Source organism: Ruditapes philippinarum, unplaced genomic scaffold, assembly GCF_026571515.1.
Source record: "Ruditapes philippinarum isolate M1 unplaced genomic scaffold, ASM2657151v2 ctg3851_1_1_1_1, whole genome shotgun sequence".
NCBI classification, from domain to species: domain Eukaryota; kingdom Metazoa; phylum Mollusca; class Bivalvia; order Venerida; family Veneridae; genus Ruditapes; species Ruditapes philippinarum.
In genome coordinates this window covers 308,780-329,381 of record NW_026866543.1, presented here as the reverse complement: position 1 = coordinate 329,381, position 20,602 = coordinate 308,780, and the positions used below count along the sequence as shown (strand labels likewise).

Below are 20,602 nucleotides of genomic sequence, written 5' to 3'. Positions count from 1 at the left end.
AGGCACAAGTACACATGCAATAAAACTGCTAAAAATATTAGAAAAGGGGGTCAAGAAATAGAAAAGAGTGGATAAACTTTACATTTCTTTTCATAAAAAATGCATTCTAAAATGATCCAAAAGAATTCATATCTTTGGAAATTAAATAAACTTTTCTTTATTTAACTGAAAAAATATTTGCCTTGAAAATACCAACGTGCGTTTTTCATATTCTATCATGTTCCACGAAAGAAAAAACCAACGTTAAATGTCGATTATAACAATGAATATCCAAAGGTGAGCTTCAATTCATATCCAAAATTTTCAATTTGGTAGGATAACATGAAATTCCTGCAGAAATTTTTATTTGTTAACCCATGCACTGCTTAAAGCAAACTTTCTTTCAAACTTCTTTTTTATCAACAAATTTTTATAAGTAAATACAAATCATGCATGTAAATTTGTTTTAAATGATATGTTTAACTTCTACATTCACTACAGTGACTTTGAATATGTGATAAATATTAAAAATGTATCCCGATAATATGCAAAATTTTAGCCATGTAAAGTTAGGAGTGAAGTTCAGTATCAAAAGCGGCCATCTTGGCCCGGCCATCTTTTGATTTCTTAATGCCTCATTTATTGGGCCAAATTTATTGCCCGGTAGGTTTAAAAAACTGCCCAAACTTTTACAACATTTTGGTATTTAAACATTGTTTGTTGCAATGATGTCCCACCTACCCTATTTTTATCAGGGACTTTTCAAGTCAATAGTCCTCTTTTCCATTGGTAGGTGTTCATTTGAAGACCCCTTTTTCTCGCGTCGTGCGTCATTTATTCTAAAAAAAAAAATTGAAGTTTACCTGTATAAGTCGTGGCCACGATTACTTATTTTTGGGAACAACGATACTATATTCGTGCCACGAGAACTTATTGTCACGGAAACCACGAGCTACTAAGCTTTTAAGTTGTGGGAACGAGATAACTAAGTCGTGGCAGACTAGATTAAAATTAAATCAATTTAGAAAATTTATTTTTTAAACTTAGAAAATTTACTGTTAAAGATTTACGCAGAACATTAATCTTTTGAAAATACAAAAAGTGTTCACTTTGAACTTTGATACATGTCTTTAGGATCAAAGGCCATAAATCAACATTAATTTTGACTGGTTATTAGCCCTTTGTCATTGGTCATTTTAGTAAACAACGGCCGTCAACATTTATACCATAACTTGAGAGGACTTAGTCCTGTTTATTTTTATTGGGGTAGGGACATTGCCCACCGGACAGTAGATTCCTATAACGATGTTTGAGGTTCACGGGCAGATAAACATGACACTTAATATAAATTCCTTGTCTGATGAATGATTTGAAAGAAATAAGCCGTAGTTTATATAACCTCAAAGAAGATCAGTAGATGACACCTAATAATTTTTTAGGCAATTTGGTCCAGAAATCAGCGTCACAAATGACGCTAAATCTTTGGACCAATCAATAACTTTTATTAAATGGCACTTTTACGGGACAGGAGAAAGTAGGGGCATCCTTGTTAGGAAAATTCATATAAATTTGTAATTTGATGGTTATTTATCTCGTTTCGCAACGACTTACCTTTTCTCGTGGCCACGACTAAACTTTTCTCGTGGCCACGACATAGTAACTTATTTTTAACCGACTTTATTTATTCTCGTGGCACGACTTAGTAACTCGTGGCCACGACTTAGTCATTCTCGTTTTCCCACTTATGACTTAAATTATCTCGTGGCCACAACATAGTATCTCGTTTCCCATGACTTAACTATCTCGTGGCCACGACTTAGTAACCCGTGGCCACGACTTAGTAATCTCGTGCGCACGAGAATAAATAAAAACACACCACATGTCACCTTTGTGCCAACCCGTAAGTTTGAGCATAGTTATATCTTAAAATTCCAATTCACTTATTGCTCATACGACTATCACACACGCTCAAAAAGAAGTGTTAACAATTTTATAAGAGGTGAGTTGCCACTTGTTTGAGGATGAGTTATTAGAGACATCTATAACATTTTTTCCACATGCTGTTCGAATCTCAAAAACACGCACTTTTCGTCTGTCGCAATCGTGTTCTCTTGTTTTTCAGTAAAGTTTCCCTTTACATGTCAGTCCCCAAATAACACTGTCTGTTTATACGCCCTGTATAAAGGGGTAACTTTGTTTTACTCACACGTGCCAAAATACGGGATCATCCGGAAAATACGGTATTACCGACAAACGACACCTGCTGTCATAATATGAACACAAATTATTGCAACTCGCATTATGCTTAACTGCCAAACTGCTTAGTGACGTACTGTCACATGCGGACTATAATATCCACTATCGTTGTCATCTTCGTTGTCGATGCGCAGTGATCATTGTATTGCATTATATTTGTAATCAGTGAATATATTGAAGCATATGAATGGCTAAGACACATCAATTCGCCAATTATTGATCAAAATTAATAATTATTGTGACATAAATGTTCGACAAATAAATGGCAGATTTATAGCAAATTAAAGGTACTGACAGAAACTTACCATGTTTACATATAGTTATATCAAGAACAAGGCAAAGAATGTTAACTTAAACACCAAACATAATACGTGTGTCTTTAATAAAAGATGCAATTAAATTTTTTTATAGCATATTAAAATTATGTGAGCTTGATGGTTTTAGTAACGGAACACATAAAGGTTGCAAATTTACATGAAAGTGCATTCAGTAATCACAAGGCATGATTGAATCAGCAAAACGCAGGTTTTTATTGTCATAAAGAAGTATAGAAAGCAAGCATTATGTAAGTCCCGGATATCATAAAGCAAGATGAAATAAATGCACTAATCTCTGTCCATAGAAAGGTTCACCTTTTGGGTAGTTATCTCAAGAACAGACCTCATCAAACTTGAGTGTTACAATTACACATTTTTTAATTCCGTTTTTATTTCTAGAGGATTCTAAACTTTGATTGTGAATATTTAGTTCTCCCATGCTGGGAATGTCCATGCTAGGTCAAAGTCATCAATTGATAATGGAAATCTTTAAAGAAAAAAAAAAAAATTTAAAAAATGGCTTATTTAATTTCCCGGGAAGAATAACATTTTTTAACACTTGTATAATTTAGCTGCCATAAAGGGAAAACAAATACCGTTTAGATTTAAGGTTTTAAAGTTTAGTTTTTTCCTCTTTATTCGAAATTTTTTTTCTTAATCCTAATAAGAAAATTTTCTTCTTTTTACCTCATTTGAAGTTCCATTTGGTTTTTAAATTTTTGTTTACTCTCCTTGTAGTATTATGTATTTCTTATTATTTCTTTTTCTTTGACCTTTACTGTGTTGATACGACGGACAAAACAACAAATAATGCTCGTATAGGTCACTTCTAAAATAATATTATGATCTATATCCTGTACAAGTTAATTACATGGGGATTAAATTACTGTAGGAGATGCTGAACTTATAATAAATACAATCAATTGTTTAAGCAGCACATACTCATTTTCATGTAAATTAAAGCAGATTCATGTCTTTCAAATATTTACGTTTACTTAACATAATTTATTGACAGGAATTGGAGTGATGTCATAAAATATGGAACATGCTGTAAGCGTTATGAGTAAAAGAACTTGCTAAATTCTTATAAAGGAAAAAATGTAGCCAAAAATCAAAGGAGGGCTGGATATAGCCGTTATAAATGAAAGGGTCCTGTGGCCGTTAAAAGAGAAATAACATGCCAATACTGTTAGAAGTTAAAAGAAATGCTTTAGTCGGAATACATGAAAAGAACATGCTTAAAAAGTCATTCATAAAAAACCTATATAGAAATAGTAAATGGAAAAGACCGTTACAGAAAGAAAGAAAAATAATGCTTGATTGAAATGAAAGGATCATTTTACAATTTTATCTAATTTTTGTCATTTAGTTAGTTGAACCTGCAATTACTTTTTTTAATTATATCGAAGTAAATCGTTCGTTGTATTTTTAAATATTTTCATTTATGCAAAAGAAATTGTCAGAACATTGTTAAACAGTTCATTTACAGCGTAGTTGTATATATACACAATATTTAAATGTTATCTTATTTGATACTATTTTCCAGAATAAAATTTTTTTTAATTTCTTCCATTTCATTCTTGGTGTTGTTCGTTTAGAATTTGTAATCTGGTAACTGATTGGGGAATAAAATTACACTTAATGAGTAAAATTTTTTGAACAATTAAGTTCATCGTTCATTTGTAATAGGTTAAATAGTTGCTTTCCCATATTATAGTCACAGTTTTTCTATTCTAGTCAAACAGGAAAAATAGCCCATGTTTTACATTTCGAATCTATGATCTTTTTATTTATATTACAAATGAAAAGTTTCGCAACATGATTTTTTTCTAACTATTGTTCATCAATATAAAGTCTTATTTTTTTACATTTTTAGGGGTTATCTTTCAACATGTTTGCATGATACAATGACTGATGCAGCATCATAACTTCTATTTACGTATATTTACTATTATTTCATAAAACACGTATTTATGTTTATTTCATAAAAACATGTATTTATGTTATGCTTTTGAATTGATGAATGTTTTATAAATAAAAAGGAAAAATAACTGAAAATTTCATAGTTAAAATTATCAAAATATGATATCACACTTTCCTATAAAATCATTTATGCCGATTGCTAAATAAAGATTGATTGATTGATTGATTGATTGATTGATTGATTGATTGTGAAAAGACCTTTTTATTTTTTCCCATATTTTTGCTTACAAATAACATAATTATAAATTCAGACATTATTCAGACCTATTTTGCTACACAGCAAAACAACCCAGAAATTGAATTGTGTAAACCATCGTTATCAAGAAGTTCAATATTACAAGAACATACCTGAAGTTCAAATAAAGTTAAAATTTCAACTTGATCGCCAAATATCGTGTATATTGGTTGCTGCTGTCTTTTGTTGTTGTTGTTTGTTTGTTGTTGTTTTTTCTTTTTTGTCAAGGGATGTAAAATTTTATCTTGCACTAAAACAAGTACTATTAGTTAACTAGTCTAGTTGATTTTCCTATTTCTAAATAACAGATCTAATGTTTGAATTGAAACAATCGCCAAACACTTTTTACAATTTCATATCAACATGTTATTATATACTACGCAAACTTTAGAAGAATGAATAATTAGCGTGAGAAATGAATATGAAAGAACAGTTGTAAAGATATCAACACGGATGTATGCGTTGGAGATCTTCATCATGTCCGTATAAGGCTATAAGATCATTATAAACACTATCTTGAAATATGTAAACGGTGGCTTGGTGGGCGTTACTGCAGATGGAATAATATGTTCGAACTTAATACATAGAAGAAAAAATGTCTTATATAAAATAAAAATTTTGGTTTGCTACAAAAGAATTTAATCAATGAAGAAATGAATTTAAAGATAATATATTTCTTTGTAGTCCTCAATGTTTGTGCCGCTTACGCAACCACCGCTGAAAAAGGTTTGTTTATATTTGTTGACACTGTTTCTAATATTTTTATTATCTCTTTTGCTTTACTTCTTTAGCTTAAGTTACAATTATAATAATAATAATAATAATAATAATAATAATAATAATAATAATAATAATAATAATAATAATTATAATAATAACAATAATAATAATAATAATAATAATAGACTATTTTTGTGCATTGGCTTAATGTTATATATGATTTTATTACGCTATTGTTGGGTTTTTATTGTTTTTTTTTTTGGTTTTTTTTTTGTTGTTTTTTTTTCAAGAAATTGTAAACAATTTACAAAATACTGATAACTTTAGGTGTTTAGGTGAAATGTACATCTGTTAAAGTAGGCATGAATAAGAAATTATGTAAAATCTAAATAAATACATAGAGTAGATATAGTTAAATATAGCTAGATTGATTTTAAGTACATTTTTCAATCACAAGTAAATGTACGAAAACAGTATATAAAGTTGATTCAAATAAATTAAAACAAACTGTAACATATCATGATACATATACATGTATATGTGATATTCATCTTTTATAGATCAGATACCGATTGAAAATTCTACAACTACAATGTGGAATGATAAAGATTGTGATGGAAACTCATCCGGTAAATGTCAGGCCTGCCCAGACGGCTATTTTGGTAACAAGTGTGAAATTAGCTGTACTAACAAATGCCTTAAATGCTTTGCTTCAACCTTCAATACAAGCAAGCCAGAATGCACATTGTGTGAGGAAGGATATTTTCTTTTCATGAACAGTTGTGTACAGTGTTCGAAAGAATGTAGATCATGTAATAATTTTGATAGTTGCATAAAATGTAAACCAGGATTTTATGGTCCGGTTTGTACTAAGTGTCATGATAGTTGCTTGGAATGTACTTCTAAAGACAGTTGTACAAAATGTAAACCAAACTTTTATGCGGTCAATAACTGCCGATGTAGTAAGAATTGTGCACTGGTTAAGGACACGAACTCTTTATGTTATGCCAACGGTACGTGTACACGCGGCTGTGTTGACGGGAAAATGGGAGAAAAGTGTTCTTTAGATTGTCCAGGTAAAGACAAGTGTTTGGCATGTGATCGAAAGGACGGTCGTTGTACAAAATGTGTGGCTGGGTTTTATAATACACTAAAATTCTGCAGTGATAAGTGCGGTCGATGTGTTCCTGACAGTAATGGAAACACTACGTGTAGTAATAATACAAATGGTTATTGTTACGGGGAATGTTCGGACGGATACTTTGGTAAAAAATGTGATGAGAACTGCAGTAAAAATTGTCGACGAAATAACGAAGATATACCAACATGCTATCAAAAGACAGGGAATTGTATGAATTGTCCACCAGGTTATTACGGGAGCTTTTGTCAATATAAGTGCAACGAAAATTGTATTGAGTCAGATGACGGCATAAACATTTGTAACGAAAACATGGGCGAATGCCAAAGCTGTAAAAGAGGATATTTTGGAACATTTTGCACATATAATTGCTCTGATAACTGTTTCGACACCTGTGATATCGTAACAGGTAAATGTCATCAATGCGAAGAGAACTTTTATGGCCATTTCTGTGAGAAAAGGTGCTTTCAAAACTGTGACACGTGTGATCAGTATACAGGTGTCTGTAATATTTGTAAGAGTAACTTTTACGGGGAAAGCTGCAACTTAACATGCCCAGGGAACTGCTCAGCAGAAAAATACAAAATGACAAACAAAACAGTATGCCAGAGGGAGACGGGCGAATGTTTAACTTGTAAAACTGGCTTTTATGGGAAAACATGCGACAAAAAGTGTCCAAAAAATTGTGCGAAATATTTTTCAGAAATAACCAGTCCAAAATGTATTAAATCAAATGGGCGATGTATAAATTGTGAAATCGGTTATTATGGAATGTTCTGTGAACGAAAATGTAGGAAAACGTGTCAACAATTAAATAATTCCGGAAAAAGGCCGTGTGTTCAAACCACCGGAAGGTGTAGCCTTGGTTGCATCAATGGATGGCACGGAGGAATGTGTCGACTCATTTGTAACGCTACATGCGAAAATCGTGCATGCGATTTATTGACTGGACAATGTTCAAAAGGATGCATCATTGGTTACGAGGGATACTTCTGTGAAAAAAGTAGGTATGAGAGGGATACTGCAGTAGAATTATGATTTTCAACGTAAGTCACATTTACTTACATGAAATATTTCAAGGAGACTGTGTAAGATCTGTTTCAATAAAATACTCCCAAGTAGTAACTGTCCGCGTCGTAAAAATGTCTAAAAATGCTTTATTTTGACTTTGATTTTTCTAGGCTTTACCTTACCCATGTCATAGTTATACATGTATACTTTAAATCATGCAGGACTTGTTTTCAGAGCAGATTTTCTTCGAACCAAACCTAACAGAGGACGCTCTTACGGTCAATGAAGGTACTGTTATTACAGATATCAACTGCAGGTCAAGATGTAATCCTGTTTGTTCCATTCAATGGACTCGAGAACAGGATGGATTAAGTGTCAGCAAGAATGGTACACTTCAGTTAGGCACGGTATCCCGAGAAACAACAGGTGTTTATACGTGTATGGTGATAGATTCATGGTTAGCTAAAACTTTCCACAAAAGCATATCTGTCTATATTAAATGTAAGTCGAACCCTTATCATTATCATGTACATGTATATGCCGATATGCTACTTTTCATACCTTATGTGACTTTTAGGGTATATACAGCCATGTTGGCATACTTATTATGATTATGGCCAATTATGCCTTAGAACTGATTTTAATTTTATTTCTCAGTCTTTTATATTTAGTGGCCTGTTACAACTTCATTGTGCCATTATCTTAACCATCTTTCGCTTCTGTTGCTTTTCGGTAATCAGTAATGTTATAGTTGTTTAGTTTTCTGTATGGAAGTCAAAATACTACTTTGTTAACATTTGCTACTTTTATAAGAAAAAATTAATCTACATTCAGAGCGACTTTTTTCAGGCGACATGCATGTGACATGCTCTAAAACCAATATTTAAACTTTAAAGACTTCAGAGAAGGAAAACTTTATTCGTTTCTGAAGTATAATTACCTAACATAAATTATAACTGGTTCTTAAATGTCACTTATTAAGTATAACTTGTTCTCTTTTCTAAAGACGGACCAGACCATCTTCACATAATTCCTCATGAAAACTATTTGACAATTACGAGAGGCGAGCAAGCTCCTTTAGTAAAATGTATGGCCGAATGCTACCCGCCGTGTAAGTTCCAGTGGACAAAGAAAAATGACAGTTCGGTGTGGATTGTAAACGATACCCTTCAGCTTGGCGTTGTTACATGGCAACACAGTGGGATATATACGTGCACAGTAACTAACACAGATAAAGAATATCCAAAGTCGTATAGTTTGAGTCTTGAAATAGAAGTAACAGGTAAGATTTGTTTGGAATAATGTTAAAAGCAAGATTGCATTAGAATACTAGACGTATTAATTACTCTTAATGAAAATAGTGACTTATTTGTACAATTTCGTACGAGCCGGTAAAAGAAAGATCCAACACATAGTAAATGAAGGTCCTTGAGTCAAGTAATCATTATTGCAGTGTCTTCGATATTTTGCCTTTTGCTTCGAAAACACTCATACGAAAAATTCAACTACCTATATTATCATTTAATATTGAAGTAGAATGGAATCATTCTTTAAATAGTGCAGCTTCTCATATATAAAATAATATCCATATTGGACAAAAAATAACAGATTCACAGTTTGTTTATTTATTAATGGGTTATGGGGAATGGTACATTTGCAGAAGCCTTTTCAATATTTTGATTATGTAGAATTGCTTTGGCCTTGATAAACGTCAAGCATAGTAAGGTTATTTCCACATTCGAGCATAGCTCATAAGTCCCCCCCCCCCCCCCCCCCCAGTCTTTTGTGAATAGGTCCGAGGTCATTTGAATTATGAATATAGTGCAGAATTATTTGTAAATATAGTCCTATATCATGTTAATATTTACCTACTAAAATAGGAAAGAATTAACTGATTATTAAAAATGCCTTGATTAATGATAAGACACCTAATTAAGAGCACTGTTGCTTTTTCTCATGTTTATAAGTCATTTACAATGTTGTAAAATGTCTACAATTTTTGAATTGTGAATTTCTTTTAAATAATAGTGAAAGAAGATACTGTTTTGGCTTTGTGCATTGGGCACTATTTCGGCACCAAAACTACGCGAAATAGAAACACTGGTCCTGCGTTATAATATTCCTGAATTTTCATTTCACTATTTATTTAAGTTTAAACATGTTAAAACTCATCATTAAAATCAGTCCTACTGATGCTTAATTTCGGGATGGGGTTGGGGGATAGGCATCTTTTTAATGTTGCATTCAAACTGTCCAAATAAAAAAATAAATGATAAATATTCAAATTATACCGAACCATACATTTCATCCTTCTTTTCAATGTACATGTTGTTATTGCTCTTTCAATAATCATGTTTTATGTTTAATATGTTCTAGTTATATATGTTTTCAGTTGACGTTTTCTGTTATCTTTTACAAAATAAAAATCAGATTGTTAGTAACCCTATTGCTAAAATGTCTTTGTTGATTTTTTTAAGGAAATGAAGGACACAAATCAAACAGCTTACGTATGTTGGTGTTAGTTATTGGTGCTTGTGCGGTAGCAGCAGCTGTTGTCATCGTAACAGTTCTTGGTGTAGCTCTGACATTGAAACGCACAACTAATAGAGGTTATTTTATGTTTTTCCAACTTCTCAGTTCTATCACACAATGACATGGTATCCAACCGTCAAAATATAAATGGCAATAGCTTTATAAGGGTTTGAAATATCAATGCCGGAAGTAGGTCGAAGAAATACCGAGTAACACGAGTAACGGTGATCGAACTGAAAATCTTATTATTTAAACACTAACCTGGTCTTTTTAGCCTTGCACAATAAAGCTATTGTGTAAGTATATAAATATCCGTAATTTCATTACTGCGTTATAAGATATATTCACCTATGAAGTTTCAAGTTTATATCTGTATATATACATGTATATATACTTTTGAAGGTGCGCTCCGAACATATAATTAAGCATAAAACAGCAAAGGAAATAACTAAAAATAAATATGAAAGGACGAGTTATCATATGTACTTCTCTCCTCTAAATGAGATCTATCCATCTATGAAGTTTCCAGCCGATACCTCAAATTCCTTTCGATGTCTGGACAATATTGAGAAATTAAATGAAACCATCACTATAAGCGATAAATACACCCCCTCCCCCGCAAATAGCTTTTATTCCTAAATCAAGAACCATTGCAAAGAGAGGTTAGCCTGGTTAAATGCAATAACACTGAAAGAGGCCTTTATGAGTATAGACCTGTAAATGGTCGGTCACTTTTGAATAACAATATTTGACAGTTTGGTCCTCAATTCTGTTTCTTGAAATATGATTACGAAACATCCATTTATAACAAAGCTATAGCCAATTAGTCAATTTCAGTAAAAGTTAAAAGAGAAGCGCTCACAGACGTCTAGACAACCATACGGCCATACTAACGGGCAACGTTAAACCATTAACAACCCCTCCCATACATCTTTTGTTATGCGGGGGGGGGGCGGTATAAAATAACAAATGGCAATAACTCCAAACTTATGAAGATTAGTGTTGTCACCCTTAATGCAATTCGTCTACCTATAGATGAAGTTACAAGATGGTATCTGTCACGCTCCGTACGAAAATGTAGGCCGCAAGGACATACTGAAGGACGGACAAAGACTGTTACTATTTGCCAGGGGATAATAAAACATAGATCTATATATATATTTTATAGGACGTTTTATATTTCAAACTGTTTATTTTTACAGATCAAGAGAGCTACGACTTAGGCGAGTATCCTTTAAGACTTCAAGACAGGCAAATTTACTTTTATATACCTTAGCATTCATTTTCTGAATCTCTAATAATTAAATAATTAGTAGTTCATCGTTTTTTTTAATTATAAACAACTTTTCGTTTAAGATCGCTCTTTATTAAACAAAACTGTCGTATTTTTGTGATTTTTGTTCGATATATCGTCGCGGATGAGCAGTGTTCATAAATTAGACGTTAGTTGATTTTGTTACGTATATGTTTATACAGTACTTTTTTAAAGGTCAGCTCAACCGTTTGTTATCATCTCTTTTCAGGGGTTCTGTGACATCAGACATGTCGGAAGAACACTTTTACCAAAACTTGAACTTACATGTATATTAAAGAAACAAACAAGAAATCTAAATCTATAACCAACTTGAGCTATAAGAGACTTCATTTTCACACTCACTTTCAATAACATAATGTTTAATTTCTGATAATGGCTACTGAATAGCCATCAATAAATATACTAGAACCTAGCTCACTTTGTTTCGTGTGTTTCACATCCTTTATTATTTTTATCAATTTGTTTATTTTGCATATCTAATCATACCGTTTTACGAAAGTTATTGTAATCAGGTTCGACCTGATTTAAAGCTGGGACTAAAAATGTAACTGTATCTTTCTGTCCCAGTTTAAAGTGAGAAACGGACAATATTTTAGATTTTCTAGGAAATCATATGCGCACACAAATGTATTGTATGTATGTATGCACCTACGTACATACATACATGCATACAAATAACATACATACAGGTGTGTGCGCATATTTCTAGAAAATGCAAGGGAAGGAAGTAGAGTAAAATGCATTTAATTAAAGCTTGTAAGAGTAGTGTATCCTGTTCTTTTGCATCTGTACTTTGTTTACTATGTTGACAAATTTATTGTTGACGAGTGCCAATAAATTACACCATTCGTAAAGCATAAAATTGAAACACCATTAATAAAGCATAAAATTGGAACACCATTCATAAAGAATAAAATTGGAACACCATTCATAAAGCATAAAATTGGAACACCATTCATAAAGTATAAAATTGAAACACCATTCATAAAGTATAAAATTGGAACACCATTCATAAAGTATAAAATTGGAACACCATTAATAAAGCATAAAATTGAAACACCATTAATAAAGCATAAAATTGGAACACCATTCATAAAGCATAAAATTGGAACACCATTCATAAAGCATAAAATTGGAACACCATTCATAAAGTATAAAATTGAAACACCATTAATAAAGCATAAAATTGGAACACCATTCATAAAGTATAAAATTGGAACACCATTCATAAAGTTTAAAATTGGAACATAGAGAAGTATTTAGAAATTTAAAACAAGATTGCATTTGAGAAAATGCTATGCCACCACATTAATACAACACTAAGTAGAAGTGTAGGAACAAATACTGTTGAAGAACGGGTCTTTTATTAACCTTGTATATTATTGTCTGGATGAGCCGGTACCAATGCAAAACCAACGTATTACTATAAACTGCTAGCATTCCCTTGCAGAAAGATAAGCAGACGACAGCCTAAATTTCATGACTACATCAAAGGACAACACAGTAAGACACTTTGTCAAAATCTAGGTCAGCTGATATCAAAGTTCACTTTACATCTTAATCTGTGCACATGGTTCAAATTTCATAGCTGTACATCAAAGGACAAGAAAGTAGGTCACATAATCAAAATCTAGGTCACTTGATATAAAAGTTCAATTTTACAACTAAAACTGTGCACATGGTCAAAATTTCATTGCTGTACATCAAAGGACAAGAAAGTAGGTCACTGTCCCTGTGGGCAAGGCAAAATTTTGACCCAAGGATTTAATTCAAAACAATCTTGATACAGGTCCACTAAACAACATTTCAAGTCAAATATCTAAGCTGTAGCTTTCTCCCATTCAGAAAACATTTGTTTTATTTTCTGTTTTTATTATGTGTTCTTAATGAAAATCACTGCCCCCAGGCAGGGCCGATTTTGACACCAGGGGAAAAATTTGAACAACTTTGGTAGAGGACCTACAGATGATATTATATAGCAAACATCAAAGCTCTATGCCTTGTACCTTCAGACAAAAATAGCTTTTATTTCATTTTTTTTTTACTATATGTACATTATGAAAATCAAGGGAACCCGGGGCGGACCCAATTTTGACCCCAGGGCTATAATTTGAACAATCTTAGTAGAGGTTCACTTCCCAAAGTCTCATGCCATAAATTTAACCTCTAGCCTTTGTCAATTCAGAGAAGAAGGTTTTTCAAGTTTTTACTTTATACATATAAGGAAAACTATCGCCTCTAGGGCAGGGCAATTTTTTCACTAGGGGCATAATTAAAACAACTTTAGTAGAGGACCCATAGATGATATTATATACCAAATATCAAAGCTCTAAGCCTTGTACCTTCAGACAAGAAGATTTTTTAATTTTTTACTATATGTACATAGTGAAAATCAACGACCCCTGGGGGTGGGGCCAATTTTGACCCCAGGATATATTTACAGGATTTTCAAGCTTTTGAGTAGGGGCGGATACAGAACATGGTTTCCTGGGGGGGGGGGGGGGCTGTCATATGGGTGGAAGATTTTGACAAAAATAATGCAACAGGCAAAATTGTGCATGTTTGAAAATAGGGCCAATATCTTGTTCATGTGACAAAAATTGTAATTTATGTGTTTTATAGCTCATCTTATGAGTGGCAATGTCCTTTCGCTTATATATGTGTATACTAATATTTTCGCAAATATTTAGATGATATGGAATTAAGGAAAATATATGTAATTGGGGTGGGCCTGGGAGGGGTGTCCCCTCCCATAGACTGAGAAAATTTTGAAATATGAGGTTGAAATTGGTGTTATTTCCTTGACTTTCTAGTGTTGTTCATGACACCTTTTGGATGGTTTTACAGGTAAGTGTTTGCAGGGTATTTCAAATAGAATTCCCCTGGTGTTTAGTACGTATTATGCATTTACAAAACAACAGCACACTAACCAATGTTTGCGCGACTGTTGATAAAAATAATTTTTAAACACTTTATCAATGTACTCCTCTGAATAATAGACGTTTTTCCAAAGTAAAGTGATATTAAAGTACTGTCTTTCAATTGTAAAAAAAATCAAACAAATATATTCAATAAGAATTTTTTCCATCAATAAATCCATTTTAGATACTAAAGAGGTCAGTACAATTTAAATTTTATTTAAAAAAAATATAACTGCAATTAAAAAGTTATTAAAAGCAAAATTTATAACCAATCAGTTCATCTGAAAAAAAATCTTAGAAAAACTTATTATTTAAAACGCAATTCATTTAGTATAATCTTGATAAAACTTGTCACCCTTTTAATTTACAAATAATAGTTTTCAATTTCTTAATAATAGGGCTTTCGCAAAAACAAAGATAGTAAAATATGGTGTGCAATATAACACATCTACAGTGTATTTGCCACTATCTGTGACTATTAATTTCATAAGACCTTTGGAAAGTAATAAAACCAATCAATTATGCAGTTTAAACATTGAAGTCATTCAAGCAAGTTGATAGATAAAGATCTCTGCCAAGCCCCCAGGCAGGAGATTAACAACTGGATGACAGCAATTAATGTTTTGATAAGGGAGTACACTACAGCAACTGATAAAAATATTTTCCAGCCAAGCTGGTAAACGTATCTTTGGGCCAAGCTGGGTGGGCTGCAGCCCTGAAGCCCGGGCCTGAATCCGCCACTGTGACAGACATCTACACCATCTACAATATCACTTATAACAAATCGGAACAAAATTTTGAACAACTCTTTTCTAGGAGTGATATAGTATGAAAATTTATTAAGTCAATAAATCAGTGATGTCTTTCAACAAATAGGAAGGTTTCTAAAGAATATAATGTTATAAGACTCGAAAAAAAATTTTTACAACGTCTGTTTTATAGAAATTTAGATTGCTTTAAAAAAAACAAGATTGCATTTGAGAAAAATGCTATGCCACCGCATGGTTCAAATTTCATAGCTGTACATCAAAGGACAAGAAAGTAGGTCACATCATCAAAATCTAGGTCAAAGTTCAATTTAACAACTAAAACTGTGCACATGGTCAAAATGTCATTGCTGTACATCAAAGGACAAGAAAGTAGGTCACTGTCCCCTTGGGCAAGGCATAATTTTGACCCCAAGGGTTTAATAACAATCTTGATACAGGTCCACCAAACAACATTTCAAATCAAATATCAAAGCTATAGCTTTCTCCCATTCAGAAAACATTTGTTTTATTTTCTGGTTTTACTACGTGTACACAATGAGAATCACTGCCCCCGGGCAGGGCCAATTTTTGACATTTAAACAACTTTGGTAGAGGACCTATAGATGATATTATATATCAAACATTTAAGCTCTATGCCTTGAACCTTCAGACAAAAATTTTTTTTTTTCACTATATGTACATAATGAAAATCAATGACCCCCGGGGCTGAATCAATTTTGACCCCAGGGCTATAATTTGGACAATCTTGCTAGAGGTTCACTACACAATGTTTCATGCAAAATATCTTATCTCTATCCTTTGTAAATTTAGAGAAGATGATTTTTTAAGTTTTAACTATATACATATAAGATAAACCTATGGCTCCCAGGGGCGGGGCTAATTTTGACACAAGAGGCAAAATTTGAACAACTTTGGTAGAGTACCTTTAGATGATGTTATTTAACAAATATTAAAGCTCTAAGCCTTGTACCTTCAGACAATAAGATTTTTTTATTTTTTACTATATGTATATATTGAAATCAATGACCCCAGGGCGGGGGCAATTTTGACCCCAGGGCTATAATTTGAACAATCTTGCTAGAGGTTTACAACACAATGTTTCATGCAAAATATCTAACCTCTAGCATTTGTCAATTGCTAGAAGATTTTTTTTTTAAGTTTTTACTATATACATATAAGGAAAACCAATGACCCCCTGGGTGGGGCCGATTTTGACCCCAGGGCTATAATTTGAACAATCTGGGTAGAGGTCTACCAGACAATGCCTTATGCAAAATATCTAAGCTCTAGGCCTTTTGGGTCTTTACAAGAAGGTGTTTTAAGTTTTTACTATATGTACATATAGCGAAAATCAATGACCCCGGGGCGGGTCCGATTTTGACCCAAGGGCTATAATTTGAACAATCTTGGTAAGGGTCTACCAGATGATGCCTTATGCAAAATATTTAAGCTCTAGGCCATTTGGGTTTAAAGTATTTTAGGTTTTTACTATCTGTACATAGTGAAAATCAATGACCCCCGGGGCGGGGCCAATTTTGACCCGAGGGCTATAATTTGAACAATCTTGTTAGAGGTCTACCAGACAATGCCTTATGCAAAATATCTAAGCTCTAGGCCTTTTGGGTCTTTACAAGAAGATTTTTAAAATTTATTCTTATAATTCCTTTTGGTTGCCATGGCAACCGGATTTCTGCATGGAATGAAATTCTTTGAACAACTTTGGAAGCCCTTCACCCAAGGAACAATCCTGCCAAGTTTGGTTGAAATTGGACTAGTGGTTTTTCACAAGAAGATTTTTTAAGTTCACTATATAATCTATATAACACACACACAAACACACACACAAACACACACACACACAGGTGAATCGCTATATGCCACCGCATCGCAGATGCTGCGGTGGCATAATTAGTTTGCAGGGTACAAATTAAGTCAAAAGAACAACTTCAAAATGCTTTTATTCATGGTAACAGATATTCTACCAACAACGTTAATTATAGAGATTCATTAAAATGTCACCACTTTCCATTCATCCTTTTTTAAACAGTCTATGCTTAATATCCTCTGTAAAAGTCAATAATACCTTATTGACCTTTATTCTGTTGGATCATATAATTTATATTAGCAGCCCAATACTGGCCACAGTCAAAGATCTGTTTGAAGTTCTTGTCCAGTTAATGAATGGGACCATTAATTGTTTTGCATTTTAAGAATGAAAACAGAGAATGATCTACTCTTACACAGATATTCTTCAGTTGTGTGATATCACCATATTTGTTGTGAATCCCTACAATGATCCAGACTGTTCACTACTATCAACTAATCCATTACTATTCTCTTTATCCTCCTGTCCATCATCTCCACTCATTACACTATCTTCTATAAGCATACTGACTCCTGATTGGCTAGTGTCCTGAGAGCTACAAGCTGATTGGCTTATGTCATTATTACTGGCAGCTGATTGGTCGATTTCACTTTGAGAAGTGATGTCACCCCCATCCACTTCATCCTCATCATCTTCATCATCATCTGCATCCATGAGAAAAATACGAACTCTTCGTCGAGATGAAAATAACTGAAACAGAATACCACAACAGTGTTTTCATGATAATCACATTATTTTCAATTTGGGATAGAAATAAAAAGGCACTTATTTGTATACAAATGAATTCATAACATTGAAGAAGCTAAAAAAAATTCTTTTGCATGAAATTACATGAAACATCTGCTACAACACTGATGTTTTTTTTTCTTTTTTTAAATTTGTTAAACATTTCTTACAACACCACATGGTTATAAAGTCAATTTTCCTTAGATAACCATAATGCTTTTATATCTGTGTTATTCAGCTGCTGCAAATTTGTGAATTATTTGAATTTATGTAAGCAGCTGGTAAAATTGGTTATGAAGACTATTGACAGTTTATATGACCAAGTATAGACAGTTCACAGCAATATAACCCATACTTATTGGCTTTGGTCATATATGCCTACAAATGTACTTTTGGGTCATATAACCTGTAAAGTTCATTGAGTGTTGGTGGCCAAACGTAACATTTCAGACTAGTTATCTAAGGATTGTTGGCCCCCTAGGTTCAAACCCTGTCAGGGGCAAGCTGTTGTTTCTGTGAGCAAGAAACTTTACACTCATTGCTAAGTACTGGTTGGTTTCAGAAACGGATTCAAGTGTGTTTCAATAAGCTTATAGATTCCAACTAAAAATAAATTAGTATAAAATAAAACTAAAATTCTTATAACTTAACAATATTAATGTATTGTATTATACAAAATATAGTTACTGTTGTCAAATATTTGAAAAACTGCAATTAAAAAGTGATTCAGATTAATTTTTAAGACCTCAATATTTTCTTAACTTAATATCTTTGCTCTTAACACTCCTAATTTTAGTCAATACATATACTGATGTCAATATATAAACATACAACAGTTGCAGCATGTCTTGTTCCACTAACAGCAAATGAATGAGCTTTCATATTCTGTAGCCAGCGATATTGTAAACTGTCTGTCTGTCCTGTAACTTCTATAACAGGTCTGTAATTTGGGAAAAAGCATTTATACAATAAATCATCATCAACATTAGATCTTTTTTATAATCTTAAATTCCTGAAATTCAATTTTAGAGTGAAATACCACACAGCAATTATGGTGTATAAATCTTTAAACAATCTAGTACTGTTATATATGAGTGAAATTTTTAGTTTCTCTCACAACAAATTACATAATTTACGCTCAATCGCTCATAAGGATCTTGTTCTGAAAAGTAAACCTCAAACTAATTATTTAAAGGATTCTTTTTCTTATTTCAGTATTGACGTTTGGAATAAATTACCCATTACTATCAAACAATGTTCGACTTAACAATCTTTCAAAAACAACTGTAAAATTTATTTTTTTAAGTTTACAGTTAGATACATGATGAAAATTGACCACTTTATATTTTAATAGTTGTAAATAATGATATCATCCTTTATTTCTCCTTTTTTTATAAATCATTACAAGTTTACATCTATAATAACTATAATAAATATGAGTGTCAGTCGGATAAATGAATGAAAATATCTAACTTTTACATTTCAGAATATAGAAAAAGATTTTTTTGTTTATACAAAAAGATTTAAATTTTGTATAAATCTACATTGTTTTTTCTTTGTTATTGTTAAAACAGAAGGTCATACTGAAAGTAAGTATACTTTCTTACAGTGTAAACTTTGTATGATACCTTCTATAAATCAAGATTTTATTATTATTATTATTATTACAAGATCATTCAGAAGATTGTCCTTTATTAAAACACCAACATACATTTTATATTGACCTTTACAATGCAAAATATTTTACAAAGACGTGTGTGATATTTCAACCCATTCCTTTTAGTAGTTTTGGAGGAACCAACTTGCAGGAAAAACTTGAAGTGTGACACTGACAATGGGGTATCCAGTAAGTATGATACCACTCCCTATCCTTTGATTAGTCTAGCATAAAATGTCTAAAAGTTAAGACATATTCTATATTAACTTACATGTCTGATCGAGTATTGACTCCAGCAATTCCTGACACTGATATAAAATATTCATCAGTGAGAAGTTCTAGAGGAAACTGCATCAAGACGGGAACATAATCCATTGTCTCCTCTGTCAGCAACACTGATAGTTGTTTATCATCGTAACATGCTACATCCAACACACTAAGGTTCCCACTACTGCAACAAACAGACAAGATGTTCTTTAAATAACAATTCTTACACAATTTTCACATTATTAAGGTCAAATAATGTGATCCAGATTTATGTTTACAATTAGAACTCAAGTGCCCCTTTCTTTACAGCAAGAACAAACATCTCAAGAGGAGCCTTCAGCCTTCTGTTAGTTAGCTGAACACACTTGATACTCTGCACTGTTGAGATATTGTAAATTACTCTTGGATGGGCATTACGTCTTTTTAAATAGACTTGTCTAGGCAATATTTTCAGAAAAGTTCATTATCAACTTTGGGGATATCATATTGGAAAATGAAAAGTTAGTTAACCAACAACATAGAGCCTCATCAAGCTGCTCATGCGGGACACTCACGTGGCTTTATACTGGTGGCAAAGACTGTTGATTTTCAGCCCAAACATCTTAAGGCTAAATGCTGATAATGCAATCAAAACCTTGCCACTTGTCTAAATCAAAATGAAACTTTTAATGTAAATATATGTTACCTGGACTGTACAGAATCAGCGCTGGCACTACTACTGTTTGGATCTGGTCTAGACAAAGATGAAAACTTTACAGATGTTAATCTCATATTTTCTGACACACTGGAAATAAAAAAACATGCTAAGTATACTTGCAAGACACCTGTTTTAGACATATATGTATGCCAATTTGATATGGTATGATACAATTTGATACAATACAATTTAA

The 20,602-nt window shown here is 32.5% G+C and overlaps 2 protein-coding genes across 2 annotated transcripts in view; one reads left to right on the top strand and one right to left on the bottom strand.

Moving 5' to 3' along the window:
- Positions 1-6,054: 6,054 nt before the first annotated feature.
- On the top strand, positions 6,055-10,436 carry LOC132732820 (cell death abnormality protein 1-like). The gene is made up of 4 exons (XM_060719333.1): positions 6,055-7,631; positions 7,874-8,140; positions 8,646-8,921; positions 10,117-10,436. Exons 1-4 carry the CDS (start codon positions 6,083-6,085, stop codon positions 10,290-10,292), a joined length of 2,268 nt encoding a protein of 755 aa, XP_060575316.1. The 5' UTR covers positions 6,055-6,082; the 3' UTR covers positions 10,293-10,436.
- Positions 10,437-17,116: 6,680 nt separating this feature from the next.
- The window catches only part of LOC132732823 (anaphase-promoting complex subunit 4-like), a 31,338-nt gene continuing 27,852 nt past the window's right edge, over positions 17,117-20,602 (bottom strand). Inside the window, exons 22-25 of the mRNA XM_060719337.1 lie at positions 20,398-20,496; positions 19,717-19,896; positions 18,620-18,728; positions 17,117-17,752 (exon numbers count right to left, since the gene is read on the bottom strand). Coding sequence (XP_060575320.1) covers positions 17,465-17,752; positions 18,620-18,728; positions 19,717-19,896; positions 20,398-20,496 — 676 coding nt within the window. The 3' untranslated portion in view covers positions 17,117-17,464. The remainder of the gene's footprint in view (positions 17,753-18,619; positions 18,729-19,716; positions 19,897-20,397; positions 20,497-20,602) is intronic.